General features: G+C 32.6%; 1 protein-coding gene across 1 annotated transcript in view; it reads right to left on the bottom strand.

The window, feature by feature from the left end:
* The window catches only part of LOC140002139 (dynein axonemal heavy chain 8-like), a 135855-nt gene that overhangs the window by 67891 nt on the left and 53141 nt on the right, over positions 1-14823 (bottom strand). Inside the window, exons 36-46 of the mRNA XM_072035706.1 lie at positions 12639-12879; positions 11538-11737; positions 10998-11151; positions 10733-10896; positions 9652-9754; positions 8957-9061; positions 8514-8675; positions 6316-6540; positions 5443-5615; positions 3493-3671; positions 1907-2094 (exon numbers count right to left, since the gene is read on the bottom strand). Of these exons, the coding sequence (XP_071891807.1) occupies positions 1907-2094; positions 3493-3671; positions 5443-5615; positions 6316-6540; positions 8514-8675; positions 8957-9061; positions 9652-9754; positions 10733-10896; positions 10998-11151; positions 11538-11737; positions 12639-12879 (1894 nt within the window). The remainder of the gene's footprint in view (positions 1-1906; positions 2095-3492; positions 3672-5442; positions 5616-6315; positions 6541-8513; positions 8676-8956; positions 9062-9651; positions 9755-10732; positions 10897-10997; positions 11152-11537; positions 11738-12638; positions 12880-14823) is intronic.

Genomic DNA, 14823 nt, shown 5'->3' with positions numbered 1-14823 from the left:
AAATTTAAGCACAAATGCCTAGATCTGTTCAGTTAATACCCTTGTCATAATAAACTTAAGCTGAACTATGAATTAAATACCTTATACATAATGGTGTTATAACTGCAAATGCAAGCCAGCAAACATAATTTTAAAAATTTATGGAATAAAATCTACTTGGTTGATTGCTTCTACTGTATTTCCAGGAGAAATACTGACCAAGTATCAAGGTAATTCTAATAAAATGATAGTTCATAAGGAAAACAGTAATTACAGATAAATTTCTGGTAACTGAAGAATAAATACGTGCTTGACTGACACTGGTCAAACCTTAAGCATTCAGGGAAGAGGAAGTTCTATACATTGTGCAGAAGAGGTAGATCTTCTGACATGTTAAAGATTCAGTAACTAGGAAGAGTCAAGAAAAAAGAATAATAAGCAGTCTACAATGAAGAAATATAAGGGTGTTCTTTCGTATATTTCTTGTGTCTAAAGTTTATTTTTAAAATACAGACTTTCACTGAATGTTTAATTGTTGGTGAATCCATCTGCTTAAGAATCACATAAAAAATTGGAATTCTTTTAGTGATAGAACTAATTTTAATAATAATTCAAGAATATGCAGAGAATATTTTGTAACAGCAGTAAAAATAACACATTCAACAAAATTAAAACATGAAAACTTCACAACAAAGTCATATGGAATATAGCATCAATGACTAAGAAATTCTGACTAATAGAGGTTTTCCTGAACTTTTCTGCAAACATGAGGAATACTTCTAACATAAAACAGGTGACATTTACAAAATTAGAAGTGGTCAACATATTTATGGCCTCCTTATTATCCTGCACTTGAACATGCAAATGAGTATTTTAATTTCCATCTGCCTTGGCATTAGGAAACATACATTTGAAAATATCCTGCTGCCTATGAAATTACTGGAATTGGTCCTGCAAAGCCTCAGGAATCCTGTGGCAACATGACAGAATATCCTGAAAGTTCATATAAATCCAGGAGTTTGTGTTTCAGCCTTGGAGTAATGGTTGGTAACTGCCTGTCTAAAATTCTATTATACCACTTTGCATGTCTTTTTTTTTTTTTTTTTTTTCTGTCGATTATCCATTCAGATTTAGAACCTATCTTTGATGGATATATATTGCAATAATTTTTCACTAGTTGTCATTATAAGAAAGGGAACAATGCATCTCATAAATGCCACCCAGAATGCAGGACACAGTACTGTCATAATGCCTGTGCTAAATCCCGGATTGACACACAGACCAGAATGGACACCTCTACCACAGAAGGCCAAAACTGGACATCTAGCATTGTGGATGTGTTGACACATCCTGTATCAGCAAATGAAAGGGTCCAATCATTTTTTGCATAGGTTTTGGAAAGACCTGTTGTCTCCACAGTACAAAGGGAGTAGTTTATTCCAGAATCATTGTATTTATGGTCTGTAAATCAGCTTTAAAATTCTTATTTTATTTTTATTTATGCATATAAAATGCCCATTAGACAAAACATATCTCCTTGAAAAATCTTTCCTGTATCGCCAGGCTTAATTGAAAGTCCTCTTTGTTTCCCCTACAGTAGCTTTCTTATTAATACTGTTACAGCTTTTCGTTTACAGAGAATTTGTGAAGTTTGGCCAAACATTTAGGTGTGCTACATAATGAATTGCAATACAGCAGAGGGGATGTAATGCACTGAACCTTAGGAATAATCAAAGCAAATATTAAGGCAAGCAATTCACAAACAACTATTTATATTGTGTTCTGGTAGTTCAGTCTAATTCTACAGCAACAGCTTCACCTAATTCATAAAAAAAAAAAAAAAAAAAAAAGTTATTTTCACCTTGTCATGTTATTAACTTGTATATGGCATAATTTGTTACTTCTAGGGAATTATTGCAACATTTACCATTGTTAGGAAAATTCCAAACTCTGGATTTAAATCCACACAGTCTCCATCAGAAAAAATGAATTGCTTTTTTCTTTCTTTTCTTGCTGTTAAGATAATATAAATTTGTTGTGCTGCTACGGACAAGACCGGCAACTCAATTCGGTTGAATTCATCAAAACATCCCCAAGATCCAGACTGTGCAAGGCCTAAAATAGGGACAGAAAAATTGTTACCTCTTTTTTCTTCATGCATATCTCAGATATCTGAACTATGTCTTTTTTTTTTTTCTTCAAATAATTAAAATTAATTTTATTGGCCTGTGGCCAAGGCCTATATTCCTCCAGTCTACCTGACTATTTTCATATTTATATTCAAGCTGAATTAATATTAGTTGATTTCTACAAAATGGTTGATAGTGAATCAAAATCTGAAAAATCTTTTGAAAACGTGGAGTATTCAGCAGATCTTTGGTACTGATCTTTCCACAAATTAAGCCTTTTATCGTAAAGTAGCAATTCAATTCCTCTGCAAAAAGCAACACTGTTCATCTAAAAAAATAAAAAATAAGTGACACACAATTTCAAAAGACTAGCCCTGAAATGTTACATTACAAAATCCTGTTGTTTTGTTGTTGTTGTTGTTGTTGTTTGCTTGTTTTTGTTTTAATTCAGGTTTTTACTTTCAAGGGTTTTTACTTTCACGTAGTGAAAAGGGTTCAGGTTTTTACTTTCAAGCTTAGAAACACATTATTTTAGACACTTTTATGACACTATTATTTCTTTGTTATGACAATCAAGTAACAACAACAAAACAAAAATTTGAATAGTTTCACCCCTTCTCAATACATACATGTATAATACCATAGCTTAGCAAAATGAGCTGACAGACTTCATGAAGTTTAAAAAGTCATTTATCTGGGACAGAATGACTCATTACAGCAACACAAAATTGGTGCTCATTGGCTACAAAGTAGTTTTGCAAAAAAGAAATGGGTGTCATGCTTAACAACAGAGCATGAATAGGAATTATGCACTTGTCACAAATGAACCCAGTTGCATTAAGATTATATCCAGCAGGTTGAAGGAAATCAGTGTTTGCCTCTACTCTGCACTTGAGAGATAGCAGTTGTAGCATATCCAGTCTGAAGCTTTCCATCAGAGGAAAGACACTGCAGCACAAGTCCAGAAGGTGGCTGCCCTAATGGCCAGGGGATTGGAGGATATGACAGAGTAGGAGAGGCTGAGAGAACAGTTTCTTCATCCTGAAAAGAAAAGCTAAAGGGAAAGCCTATTGCTGTCCACAAGAATTGAAAGCTGAAAAGTTGGAGCCAAACTATTCTGAGATGGACAGTGGAAGAAGAGCCAGTGGACGCATTGCAATGTGGAAAATTCCAAGTCAACATGTTCACAAAAAATTTTACCATGAGGTTGGTCAAATACTTGAACAGGGGGCCTGAATCATTTTGGTTATCCTTGGAGATGCTCAAGCCCAACAGGAATAAGGTTCTTTCAACCTGCCATAATGGCACTTGCTCTGAGCAGGAGGTGGGACTAGATGACCTGTGGAGGTCCCTTCCATCATAATAAGATTCTATGAAATCTTACCTTTGAAAATCCTACCCAAACCTCTGAAGTCCATTTGATCAGAGCAGTTAAAGACTACTACGTATTTTCCCAGAGCTTTTCCCATGTCTTTCGTTGTTTCTGTTTTACCAGTTCCAGCTGGTCCTGCTGGAGCTCCTCCCATGTTCATTCCCAAAGCCTGAGCTAAAGTTATATAGCACCTATAAATGTTAAATCATATTGATTTATCAAATCATATATATGTTTACGCATATATATGCATATGCAAACATAAAAAACAAACTACGTGCTATATTCTTGCATTACTTCTTCATAAAGTAGTTCCATTGAATTCACTGAGTTCAGGAAGATCAGAGTGGTGAAAGTCATGAAACACGGCATTTAAACATTACATATACAACCAAAAAGTATTTATCTGGTCTTTATCTAGTTCATTACAAACTGTGAATATTCAGTAAGTTAACACATTAATGCACACCACAAAGGAATTTAACTGTAATTAACTCTTTTTGAAGCTATAATAAAAAGATTCTGCTGTTGAATGGCGCTACTTCATCATATTTGGCAGTATCTTAATCTTTATACAATTCATTAGGTTAGGTTACATTTGTCTAAATCATGAAGTGTAAAAGAATAAGTCTACATGACCCCTGCCATAATTTTAGAAAATTACGGCAGGGGTCATGTAGACCCCTTATTAATTTAAAAAAAAAATAAAAAATTTTAAAAGACAATTTTTTTTATTTTTTTTTAAGATTGCTGTTTTAGCTGTGCGTGTGACCCTTAGCTATGATTTTCAGTCACAGTAAGTCACAGCAGAGTAATGCTCAAGGAATTAAAATGACAAAGTTTCTGTACAAATGAGGGGGTATCTTCACTGTCAAATCAACCCTAAAAACTCAAATTGAGTACATCTCAAACAAATGTATTTTTGTCTTTAATCAGCATTAAATAGAGTAGAAAATAGAGGTTAATAGATAACTAGTTGATATGATTTAGCTTTAATCACCACAACATATTACACCAAATTTGCACTGTAAGGATCTTAATGTTTTCTATGTGATTCTGTTAACTGATAGGAAACACGAGTGAATGAAGGTTTTACTCCCAAGGGTCTACTGGGGTCGAGACAAATATGAGGGTAGAATTTATCTTTCTGCATAAAAAAAGTACTTGATTGTTGGGTGCAGTGTGGTGTACTGCAGAAATGGACTGAGTTTTCACAATAGCAGTCCTACCTCTTCTGGGCAAATAAAGATGGAAAATAAAGATAGTCCAAAAAGCTGTACAGACCCGTATTCCACAAAATAGCAATGGTATTGTGGAATTTATTGTTGCTTCTTGAGGGGATCTTTTTGCAAGTGAAGTATCTTTTGGCTGTTTAGTTTCTCATTTGGCCAAAAGTAACATCTCCAGAATGGAAAATGTGGAGGAAGAATTTTAACAAACAACAAAAAAAGTAATCCACATTTATTTAAAACAAAATTAATGGTTGTTGTTTGATTGCCTGGTTACAGAGGGATAATAGCAATCACGCTCAGAAGGGACTTTGTCAAAATCCAGATTCGTACAGACAAATTTAAAATGTTTCCCAGTACTAATAAGAAGATAGGCAGTGATTGGTTGTCTTAGACTTTCAGACAGGAACCCTTACAGAATCCTTTGTTACAGAGGTTTAAATATTTGACCTAATCTTATCTTCAGAATAGAAATACTGCAAAAATATAATGTACCATATAATCTTAAAATTATTCAGTTCTGTTACTAAATCTTTTAAGACTATGAAGTGATAAAACTCTTATAGGAATGACTAGGTGAGATGTAATGATTAGTGAGGTTATATATGAAAGAATTTCATCAGTGACCTAACCCACACAGGACTTAATTCAGAATGACTCTCTTTGAAGATATTATGTTAAATAAACACTATATATATAAAAAGTATTTATGACATATAACCATGTTTCTAACCTGTCTGTAAGAGGTGTTATAACCAGACGATCAGTGCAACCCAGGAATTCATTTTGGTAAATAAAATCTACATCTGTAATGGATACAAAGACTTGATCGAAATCCTCCTTGAAATAAAATCTAGACTGCTTTAACCATTCAAAATCAGTTGGTGATTTGATGTGCATTTTTACCTTAAAAGAAAGTAAATAAATATATATGTTATAACTTAATATTCATGTTTATTATCTTTGATAGCTAGGATAAAATCCTAATTTGCATGAGAATAATGAGTGATTACTCAAGTTAAAGTTCCTAAGAAGTAAACTGAAGTAGATATGTCTTGCATAATATTTATAGATGTATATTAAGCCAATTAACAAATGTCCCAATCATATGAAACGATCATAATTACCTCTTTGTTATCAAATACAGCTTAAATTGCTTTTGTAGTGCAGCTAACCTGCCAAGTGAAATTAGCAAACATTATGTGAGTTCATCAAACACATTGGAACAAAGGGCACAATGCAGGAAAGATCTGATGGAGGCATGGAAGCTGCACAGAAACTAGTAGGCTTGTGCCATCAGCAATCAAAATATGTGAAGGATATAGTGTTGAGGGATAGAACTCCTCACTAAAGAAAAGAATGTAAATAATCTATTAGAGTCTAAAAAGTTCAGGGAAAGGATTGGCATAATCTGTTGATTTTAGTAGGTTTGTTTGTCTTCTGTGTATGTCCCTTAGGAACCACAAACACAATCCCAAAAGAGAAGGAGCAGGACCTTCTTAAAAAAATTAGATTAAGTTTAGATTAAAATTAGATTAAATATAGAAAAAAATAGGTGTTATGGAAGATACTGCTTAGTTGTCTTAAATCAAAGTCTGTACTTTACCAAATCATCAAAAATATCACGCTGATGTACATGAATGGTAATAAGTGTTTCAAATTTCACTCTGTCAAACTTGGAAAGATCATGTGTGGTCTGGCTAATCAACATATTCAAGATCTCCAGAAATCTCCCATTGGTCACTTGCATGATTTTTCTGTCCTCTTTAGCATTCTGTAGAGCTTCTTCTGAATCACGTGTCCACAACATTTGAATTCCCAGTAATCCAACCTGCAAATTTATTATGTGAACAAATACAAAAGAATCACTTGTTAAACACTAGCTTTATTCTAAATGCCTTGGATATAACAGGAACAAAAAATAATGGTTCCAAATTATCACTTGCTCCCATTATGATAATATCTCACCATAATACTGTGCCTAAATTAGTTGTCTCTGTTGTAGGATTTGAAACTCCTTAAAAAACATATTAAAAACTTTTATGAAAATTTGTCACACACTGAGACAAATACAAACAAAGCACAATCCTCAGTTTCACTTACAAACCCTTATTGTATTCCAGCATCAGAAACAAACACATTCAACTGTGGGGAGAAGTCCTGCTGGAAATTTTCCACTGCCAGTTCACAGCTAATTAAAGAACATTAAAAATGTGTGTGTTTACTACTGAACATGGAATGCATTGTTATGTTGCTAACATGCTCTCGTGATTAGAGCACATTGAACTAGAAGGTATTTTGGTTCCAAATTAATTTAGAAAGGTACAAAAACATTGAGTATAACCTACAGCCTCAGATTTTGATTTACCACACCAGACACATCCAGGACAAAAACTGATAGATGAGAACTGTAACAATACCTTTCTTTCTCACGTTGCAATGCAAGAAGACAAAAATTTTGACTTATCAACTCTTTCAACTTTTTTGCCTCCCTATGCCTATAACGAGTTCATAGTTATTTCCTGCTACAAAATCTCTGTATCTTGTCATTTTAAAATCATTTGGCTATCATCAGTAGAGTGTAAATTACTTTATTTTAGAATGACAACTCAGTTAAAGAAAAAAATATATTTGGATGTGACTTTTTCATGCTGCCTATAACAGAAGCATCTGAGACAGTAAGAAGGGAATTTGAAGGAAAGAAAATATTTCAAATATTTGCAAATATTTTGCCTAATTTCTTCTCTATTCTATAACAAAGCATTTCTTTCTCTGTACTTTAAATTTCTTGACAGAAGACCATTTTCTTATTTTTTTCCCTTCTGTCCACTGTTTTAACACAAATAATTCTTTCAATATGAACACATTTGGATTGGGAAATAAGATCCCAATTATTACCATTACTTTGCACATGGTAATAAAGCCACTTCAAAATGTTTGACATGCAAAAAAGACTGACAGTCCTTATTTTTTAAAGAAAAGTAATAGACCTTTAAAATAAATACCACTAATGTAAGACATAATTATATCATAAATACAGCTTAATTATATCATAAACACAGCTAATAAATAATAATAAATACAGCATAATTGCATCATAAATACAGCTTTAAGATAATTCTGTTCAATATCTAAATGTCCTCAACATTTTTTTTAATTAGCAATGTACTGGCCAGTTTTAATATTTGCATAAATTCTATTGAACAGTTATGCCCACTGCTATAATGATTAGCAAATGACCAGGTCGGAATTTGGGAAGGCTGGGAAACAATTCATTATTTGTTAATGAAATTTATGAACAATCAGTAAGATGGAGAAATGTCTAGGCAAACTAGAATCTTACAAAATAGGCTTCTTCTAGGAGTGCATTATCCTAATGACAAATACAGGAATTATGAAGAAAAACTCATAAACCATCATGAGATTATAAATCATTATGACATGAGATAATCATAATCATAGCTCTTGCAAGCATAAATTTAGAGAAATCTATCTGCACATGAAATTTTCATTGCATATCAGACATTCAATATCCATCACAGAAAATACAAGCTCTATTTCACATTCTCCAAGAGAAGACAAAATTATTTTAAAGTGTGTTATAAGAAAAAATATCATGCTACATATAGGACACCAAAACTGAGATAATTACAGGTTGCCTGCTACTGGTAGTTTTATATCTTTGTTTCCTCTATTGAAACTTCCTCATATAGACAACTCCTTAGCTTATATGTTGTTTATTTCCCATCTCCCTGGACACACAGCCCAGACTACACACACATCTTCCACATCCTGTATTCTCACCTGTGCTGGGAAGTGATTAAGAAAATTCAGCAAATTATATCCTGGGTCAATAATTTGGTAATATGCTGCCCTAATTACACCATGCAATGAAATCTGCTGCACACGCAGTAAATCCTGCAACCAAAGCTCTACTGGTCCTTTTGCAATCACTGGAGTGTCCAACTGAAAAATTAATTAAAGCAAAAGGAAGAAAATAGGACATAGTTAAACTTCAGTTCAACACCATTAGTTACTAAATAGTTCCTAATTTTTTATGCACAATTACAGATTTAATTTCTATAAACATTGTAGAAAAATATTTAATGAAGACAATTTTATTAGAAATAAATATTTCAATCATCAGTGTAATTAAGTATACATTAAGTTGAATTATTGTTATCTGTCCAATAACAGAACAATTTCTCTATTAACAAAATTTCTGGGGAAAAAAATCTAAGTCTTACTGGTATTTTTTCTCCTTCTCTTGATATGACTGCCAGTATGCGATCATAATCCTTTGCATGAAATTCTACTTCATTTATATTGTCAGAAATGGAAGGAAGATGTGGCTGTAAGGACAATTAAAATGTCAAATTAAATATATTATGGTAGCAAACAACAACAAAAAAATCTCAAGTAAGGTTATCTTGTGAAGGTTTGTCTGAACCTACGGATAAGCTTCAGGCCATCTAAAGTTAAAAATTGCTGAAATGCTTGTGTAGGATTATATCTCCATCTGCTGGTAGATTTTTTGTTAATTCTCTTTTGTTTTACATTTTCCGGAGGCAATCTAGCAGAACAATGGTCAGTTGTTAAGTCAACTATTTATCTCAACCCTCAGTTACAATCTAGACTAGCACTACATAAATCAGCAGTTTCAGAGGTTCCCTTCTGTCAGTTTAGCCATGAAAGGAACCTTCATTAAATCATGTGATGGGATCATATTTTAGTGTCCTGGATGCCGAAGACTGCCTTTAAGTTACGTATTTTTGTTTTCATTTCATATTTTGTTGAATACTAAAGAGCAAGAAACAAAAACAACAACAAATCTCCAAAGACTGCAAGAAGAAAATGTTAATGTTTTCATTCATTGAGTGTTTTTACATCTTTTAAATTTCTTTTTGTTATAAGTGGGAAAAAAAAATCACTAAGGCTGTACCTGTATTGTATGAGAATCACTTGCTTGTCCAAGAATTTCAAGAAGTACAGGATCAGAAACGAAAAAAAATCTAGGAAACAGTAGTCTCTTCTTCTCTAAATATCTTTAAAATTGAACAAGATTTCCATTAGAATATTATATCTTATTTTTTTTTCTCCATAAAAACAAAAGACTGGAATATTTATATTTCATTCTATATAGCTTTAATTTAAAAAAGAAGACTTGACAGATGCTAAAGCAAATCTCAACTGTGAACATTTTAAGAAGATATGCAAGGGGAGTTTTGAATATTCTTTTTTTTTAAGAGACTATCAAATTTTAACATTTTTCACAGTGACAGAACATTACCTGCTTGTACACACAAAGAATACTTGCTGACCAGCAATGATACTTCCTTAGTATCTCCCTACAGGTTATCATATTTTGATGCAAATGATCTTGAATTAAGATTGAATTAAGAAATATGCCAAATGTTGGAATGATGGACATTGGAATCAACTTCCCTACCACAAAGAATTCTCGAAACACAGTTACATAAAATTTCTATGCTATTTTATGTTTGTTTAAATATATGCTATTTTCTCTTTTAATGAATATGCAGACAATTAGCAGATTGTAAACAATGAGCAGACATTGTTTGTTTACCCTAAAGTCCTTTCTATCTGCTGAATCTATTTCTGAAACTGAAAATTTACTATCTGGTTTTATCTTAAAACAACAACAACAAAACTAAAACTGTCATAAAGCCTTCCTGCCTTCCCTTTCAAGTATTATCAATACAAATTCCCATTCAGGAGAGATTATCTTCACCAGTTACCCATGCAGTTTTAAAGAAACCTGATTACAGAAAGTTCGGATGACTTCTATTGCTAGACACTGAAAGATGCAAACTAGAAGTAAGCAGAAACTGTGTAGGTATAATCTAGAAAAAGTAGACTCACTCTTCAGATTTGCTCTTTTGAAACATTTTAAATATTTAGTTTGGAACTGAAGTGAGACTGACTATTTAGTATAAACTATTTACAGAATAATAAAATATTACATATATATACACATACACACACATGTTTAAAATTCATACCCTGTAAGTGATTTCTGACATACTTCCAGCTGCTCATGTAAGTGAGGTAGAAGTTGCTCCATAGTCTCATCTCCAACACAGCAAGTAATTACATTTGGGTTTTCATGAGCTCGTTGCATTATTCTTACCCATGATTTGTCAATATTCTGAAAACGCTTTGCTTCCTATATATTATAAAAACATAAGTGCTTTCACATCATCATCTGTTGAAAAGCATTACACAGATAGCAATTAATACATAATAGGCGAATACCTATAAGTTTACCTGGGGTAACTGTTTTGCAATATCTCCCCCTACAAAAACAGCTTCAAGATAAACCCAGAGGTTCTGTACAACCAGCCATTCTTCAATTATATCTGTAGAGCCACTTAGTTTAGAAATCCAACTCTGAATATCTTTTTTAAATGGTGCATTGTATCTAAAATAATGGAAGAGAAACACAAATGATTTAATTCTTAAAAAATAAAAAATAAAATAAAAAAGCTATTATAAAATAAGAAAGTAAAATAAAAAACAGTGAAAACAGTGGAAAAAAAAAAAACACACTTGTTTAACTTGGAGAGCAAGAAGAATCCCCTGAAAAGAAGTTTCTACCAACTGGATTATATTCAAATCTATTAAGACAATAGGTTGCTGCTAATACACGAAAGTGTGCCACTTGTAGTTTTTTAATCAGAAATTTTAGCTTTTATTCTTTTTTTCATTACACTCCATTCAAACTTACTGCTAATTTAGTCTAATACTATTTGAGTTACTACCTCAGTGTGTTACTGAAAATACCATACAAACTCATTTTAGAAGTACCTATTGCTCAGTAAAGAGCCAAGAATCATTAAACTGTCCTCCATCGAAGTTATAATTTCTGATGATTCCGTTCCCTTTAGCAGTAGCTCTCCTCTCCCTTTGAATGATGAGAAGCTCAAAAATTGGTTTCCCCAACTGTCAGCTATTTGAGATAATTTGGCTTCTATATCCTTTTCCTTTGTAGCAGATATACATATATCCTGCAAAGAAAGAATAATTTTTTAGAATCTATGTTCTTCATAAATTAAACACTTCCTGATATTATACATCTAATAATGGTCTATTTAAAAACAATATATTAAATTTTATAAGATAGTACAGCTGTGTCACAAATGCAAAAATCACAGTACTATTTTTACAGAAATCTCACTAAAATTAAATATATACATGTAGAAAACTGAAAAATACTCCATTGTAAATGCATTAGTATTCCATTTCTACAGTTTCATGTTTTATTATTTCTGCACAATAAGATTTCTGGATCATTATTTCAATATATTTTTGGGTAATGACAGACTCATTTTCATAGGAACTCTTAATCCTATCACATTTCAGTTTATAGAATCATAGAATCTCAGATTAGGTTACCTTGGAAAGGATATCTGAAGTTCATCAAGTCCAACATCAAAAATAAATCAAAGTATGATCAAAGTATGAATATAATGATATAATTTGCATGTATATTTCATAGAATCATAGAATGGTTTGGGTTGGAAGGGACCTTAAAGACCATCTATAATTCCATCCTGCTACCATGGGCAGGGACACCTCCCACCAGACCAGATTGCCCAAAGCCCCATCCAGACTGGCCTTGTGTATGCCCCAGGGATGGGGCATACATAGCTTCTCTGGGCAACCTGTGCCAGTGCCTCACTACCCTAAGAGTAAAGAGCTTCCCAGTACCTAATATAAATTTACCCAGTTTTAGTTTAAAACCATCCCCCCTTGTCCTGTTACTACACTCCCTGAAAAAGAGTCCCTCCCCACCTTTCCTCTAGGAAATATAATTAAATAATTAGACAAACATTTTATAAATTATAATTTATGACATTTTTGCTGATAATATAAAATGAAGGAGGAAGAAAAAATGTATGTACCTACCTCAATGTCATCTTTATTTTGAAGAATTGGTGCTTCCATGATGTTTCGAAGGCAAAAGGTATCAGATTCTATATCAAATTGATGTCCTGTTGTTTCAGCTATACGATCCCAGTGTCTTTGCTTCATTGCTTTGTCAGTCATCATTTCCAACAAAGGACAAGACTCACTGAAATCATCAATTTTTTTCTTGAGATCTAAAAATGCTTGCCAGGTTTGGAGTCCTTTAGGTAGCCTACGACACCTGCAGTTGAGTTAAAATAATGCAGTAGTAAATGTCCTTTTGTCAAAATAGGAAATTTTAAAAACATTCTAAAAACACATGAGGAAATATGAAATAGCTGCTATTGAGGTCAACATTTTCTATGTAAAATTGTGTCAAATTAGTCTATCTTTTTAGGTAAAAACCCGTAAGTCCTCTTAACAAAACATATTACTTAACATTTTTAACCTCTGATGCATTCTTTACTAATAAACAGAAATATTGCAGCTTGCATTAAAACATAAGTTAATTAGCTGCTTATCATCACAAATTTTTATTGACCAAAAAACATATTAATATTTTATCATTTGCTCTGTTTGCAAACTTTCTTTTCATTCATTAATAAAGGATTAATATGAGGTTCAGTTATTCGGAGCACAGGAATCAGATATGAAAAAGATGCACATTTTGAATAATATGCTGCAGGTTCCAAAGCTGTGAGCCTTGTTATCCTTACTGAGCCCTGTAAATCAGAAGATGACATTTTACACAAAGACAAGATACTACAGATTAGGTGTCTGTCAAGAGTTTGCTTCTTTGAGTGGCTCTTCATCTCTGAAATTCTAATATATATAACCTCAAAATTGTGAAAAAGAAAACAAAACACTACCACCAACAAAAAACAAAACCACTACCTTTGGCACATATTTCCTTGAAATATTATCATTTCACAGTTCATGTTTCCCACTCAGAGATTCAGAACTAACACAAATTTCAAACCCAATCTTCCACTCTGTCAAAAGTGCAGTTAAAAAACTATGTAAATTTTTCACTTACCAATTATAATGCTATATTTGATATAATACATAAGTTAAGCTTCACAAAAACATACACTTTCTAGACTACCATGACACCCTGATGCCCATTAAAAAATAAATAAATAAAAAAAAATCCTCATTTTGTAGCACAGATCCTCTCCCTCTAGTTCATGAAGGTTTTGGTACTATTTTTGGATTACTTGAAGTCATCAGTGAGATAAGGCATGAAAAAAAAACTTTCAAATCAATGCTAAGTGGTAAGATATGTTGACAAAGCAAAGGACTAAAGAATTTGATGAGTCAATAATTGGGGCGTGTACTTAACAAGCTAAGGAAAAACTTTTTATACAGAAGACTTTTCACTGGAGCTACAAAGGTAATTGGCCTTTTATACGCTTTTACATTAAACAACGAATTTCAAAGAGTATTATAACTTAGCTTTTGAGAAACTCTGCATTTCAGGAACTAGATTTAAGATTGATGTAAAGCTATCTTAGTAGGGCTGCTCTACTCTATAATCGTAGTATAGATATAACCAAAACACCAAATACTTGCACAAGAACAAATACACATCAATTCATTATGCCTTTATTTTGGAAATTAATAAAGTCAGATTCTGGAATGTTACTCCAATAAGAGGACTGGGGGAAAGAAGTGCAAAAAAAGCTGGAATTGTTTCAGAATTGAGCTTATCATGACACAGGATTGCCTTATGTAGCAGGATAGTGGTGGACAGGTCTCAATGATGCAGTTACTCTGTTGTAAATTATTATTCTCCTATTCTTCCATACTGTATTTCTTCCAAAAATAATAAATGTACTTTTTAGAAAAGGTTAGAAAATACTTCTGAAGCAATCTAATTACATCTTAATAGTCTCAACGACAAAGCCATTTTAAGCTTTCAAACTTACTGCAATGTTTGTTGCTTTTTCTTTTCTTTCTTTTTTTTTTTTTTTCCTCAAAACTATGCTATTTAGATGCTATTGTTAATCCATGTTAATGCATTTTAAAAGGAAGAAATGTTTTAAAAAAGGATGAAAGAAGGGAAATGATTTTCTTACTCTGGTCTGTGCTGGTGCAGCCTCACCTCAAGTACTGCGTGCAGGTTTGGGTGCCACAATATAAAAAGGACATAAAACTATTAGAGAGCATCCAGAGGAAAGCTACA

The sequence above is a fragment of the Anas platyrhynchos genome, chromosome 3 (genome assembly GCF_047663525.1).
Source record: "Anas platyrhynchos isolate ZD024472 breed Pekin duck chromosome 3, IASCAAS_PekinDuck_T2T, whole genome shotgun sequence".
NCBI lineage: Eukaryota > Metazoa > Chordata > Aves > Anseriformes > Anatidae > Anas > Anas platyrhynchos.
The sequence above is the reverse complement of the archived record's forward strand: the minus strand, read 5'-3'. Positions and strand labels throughout refer to the sequence as shown.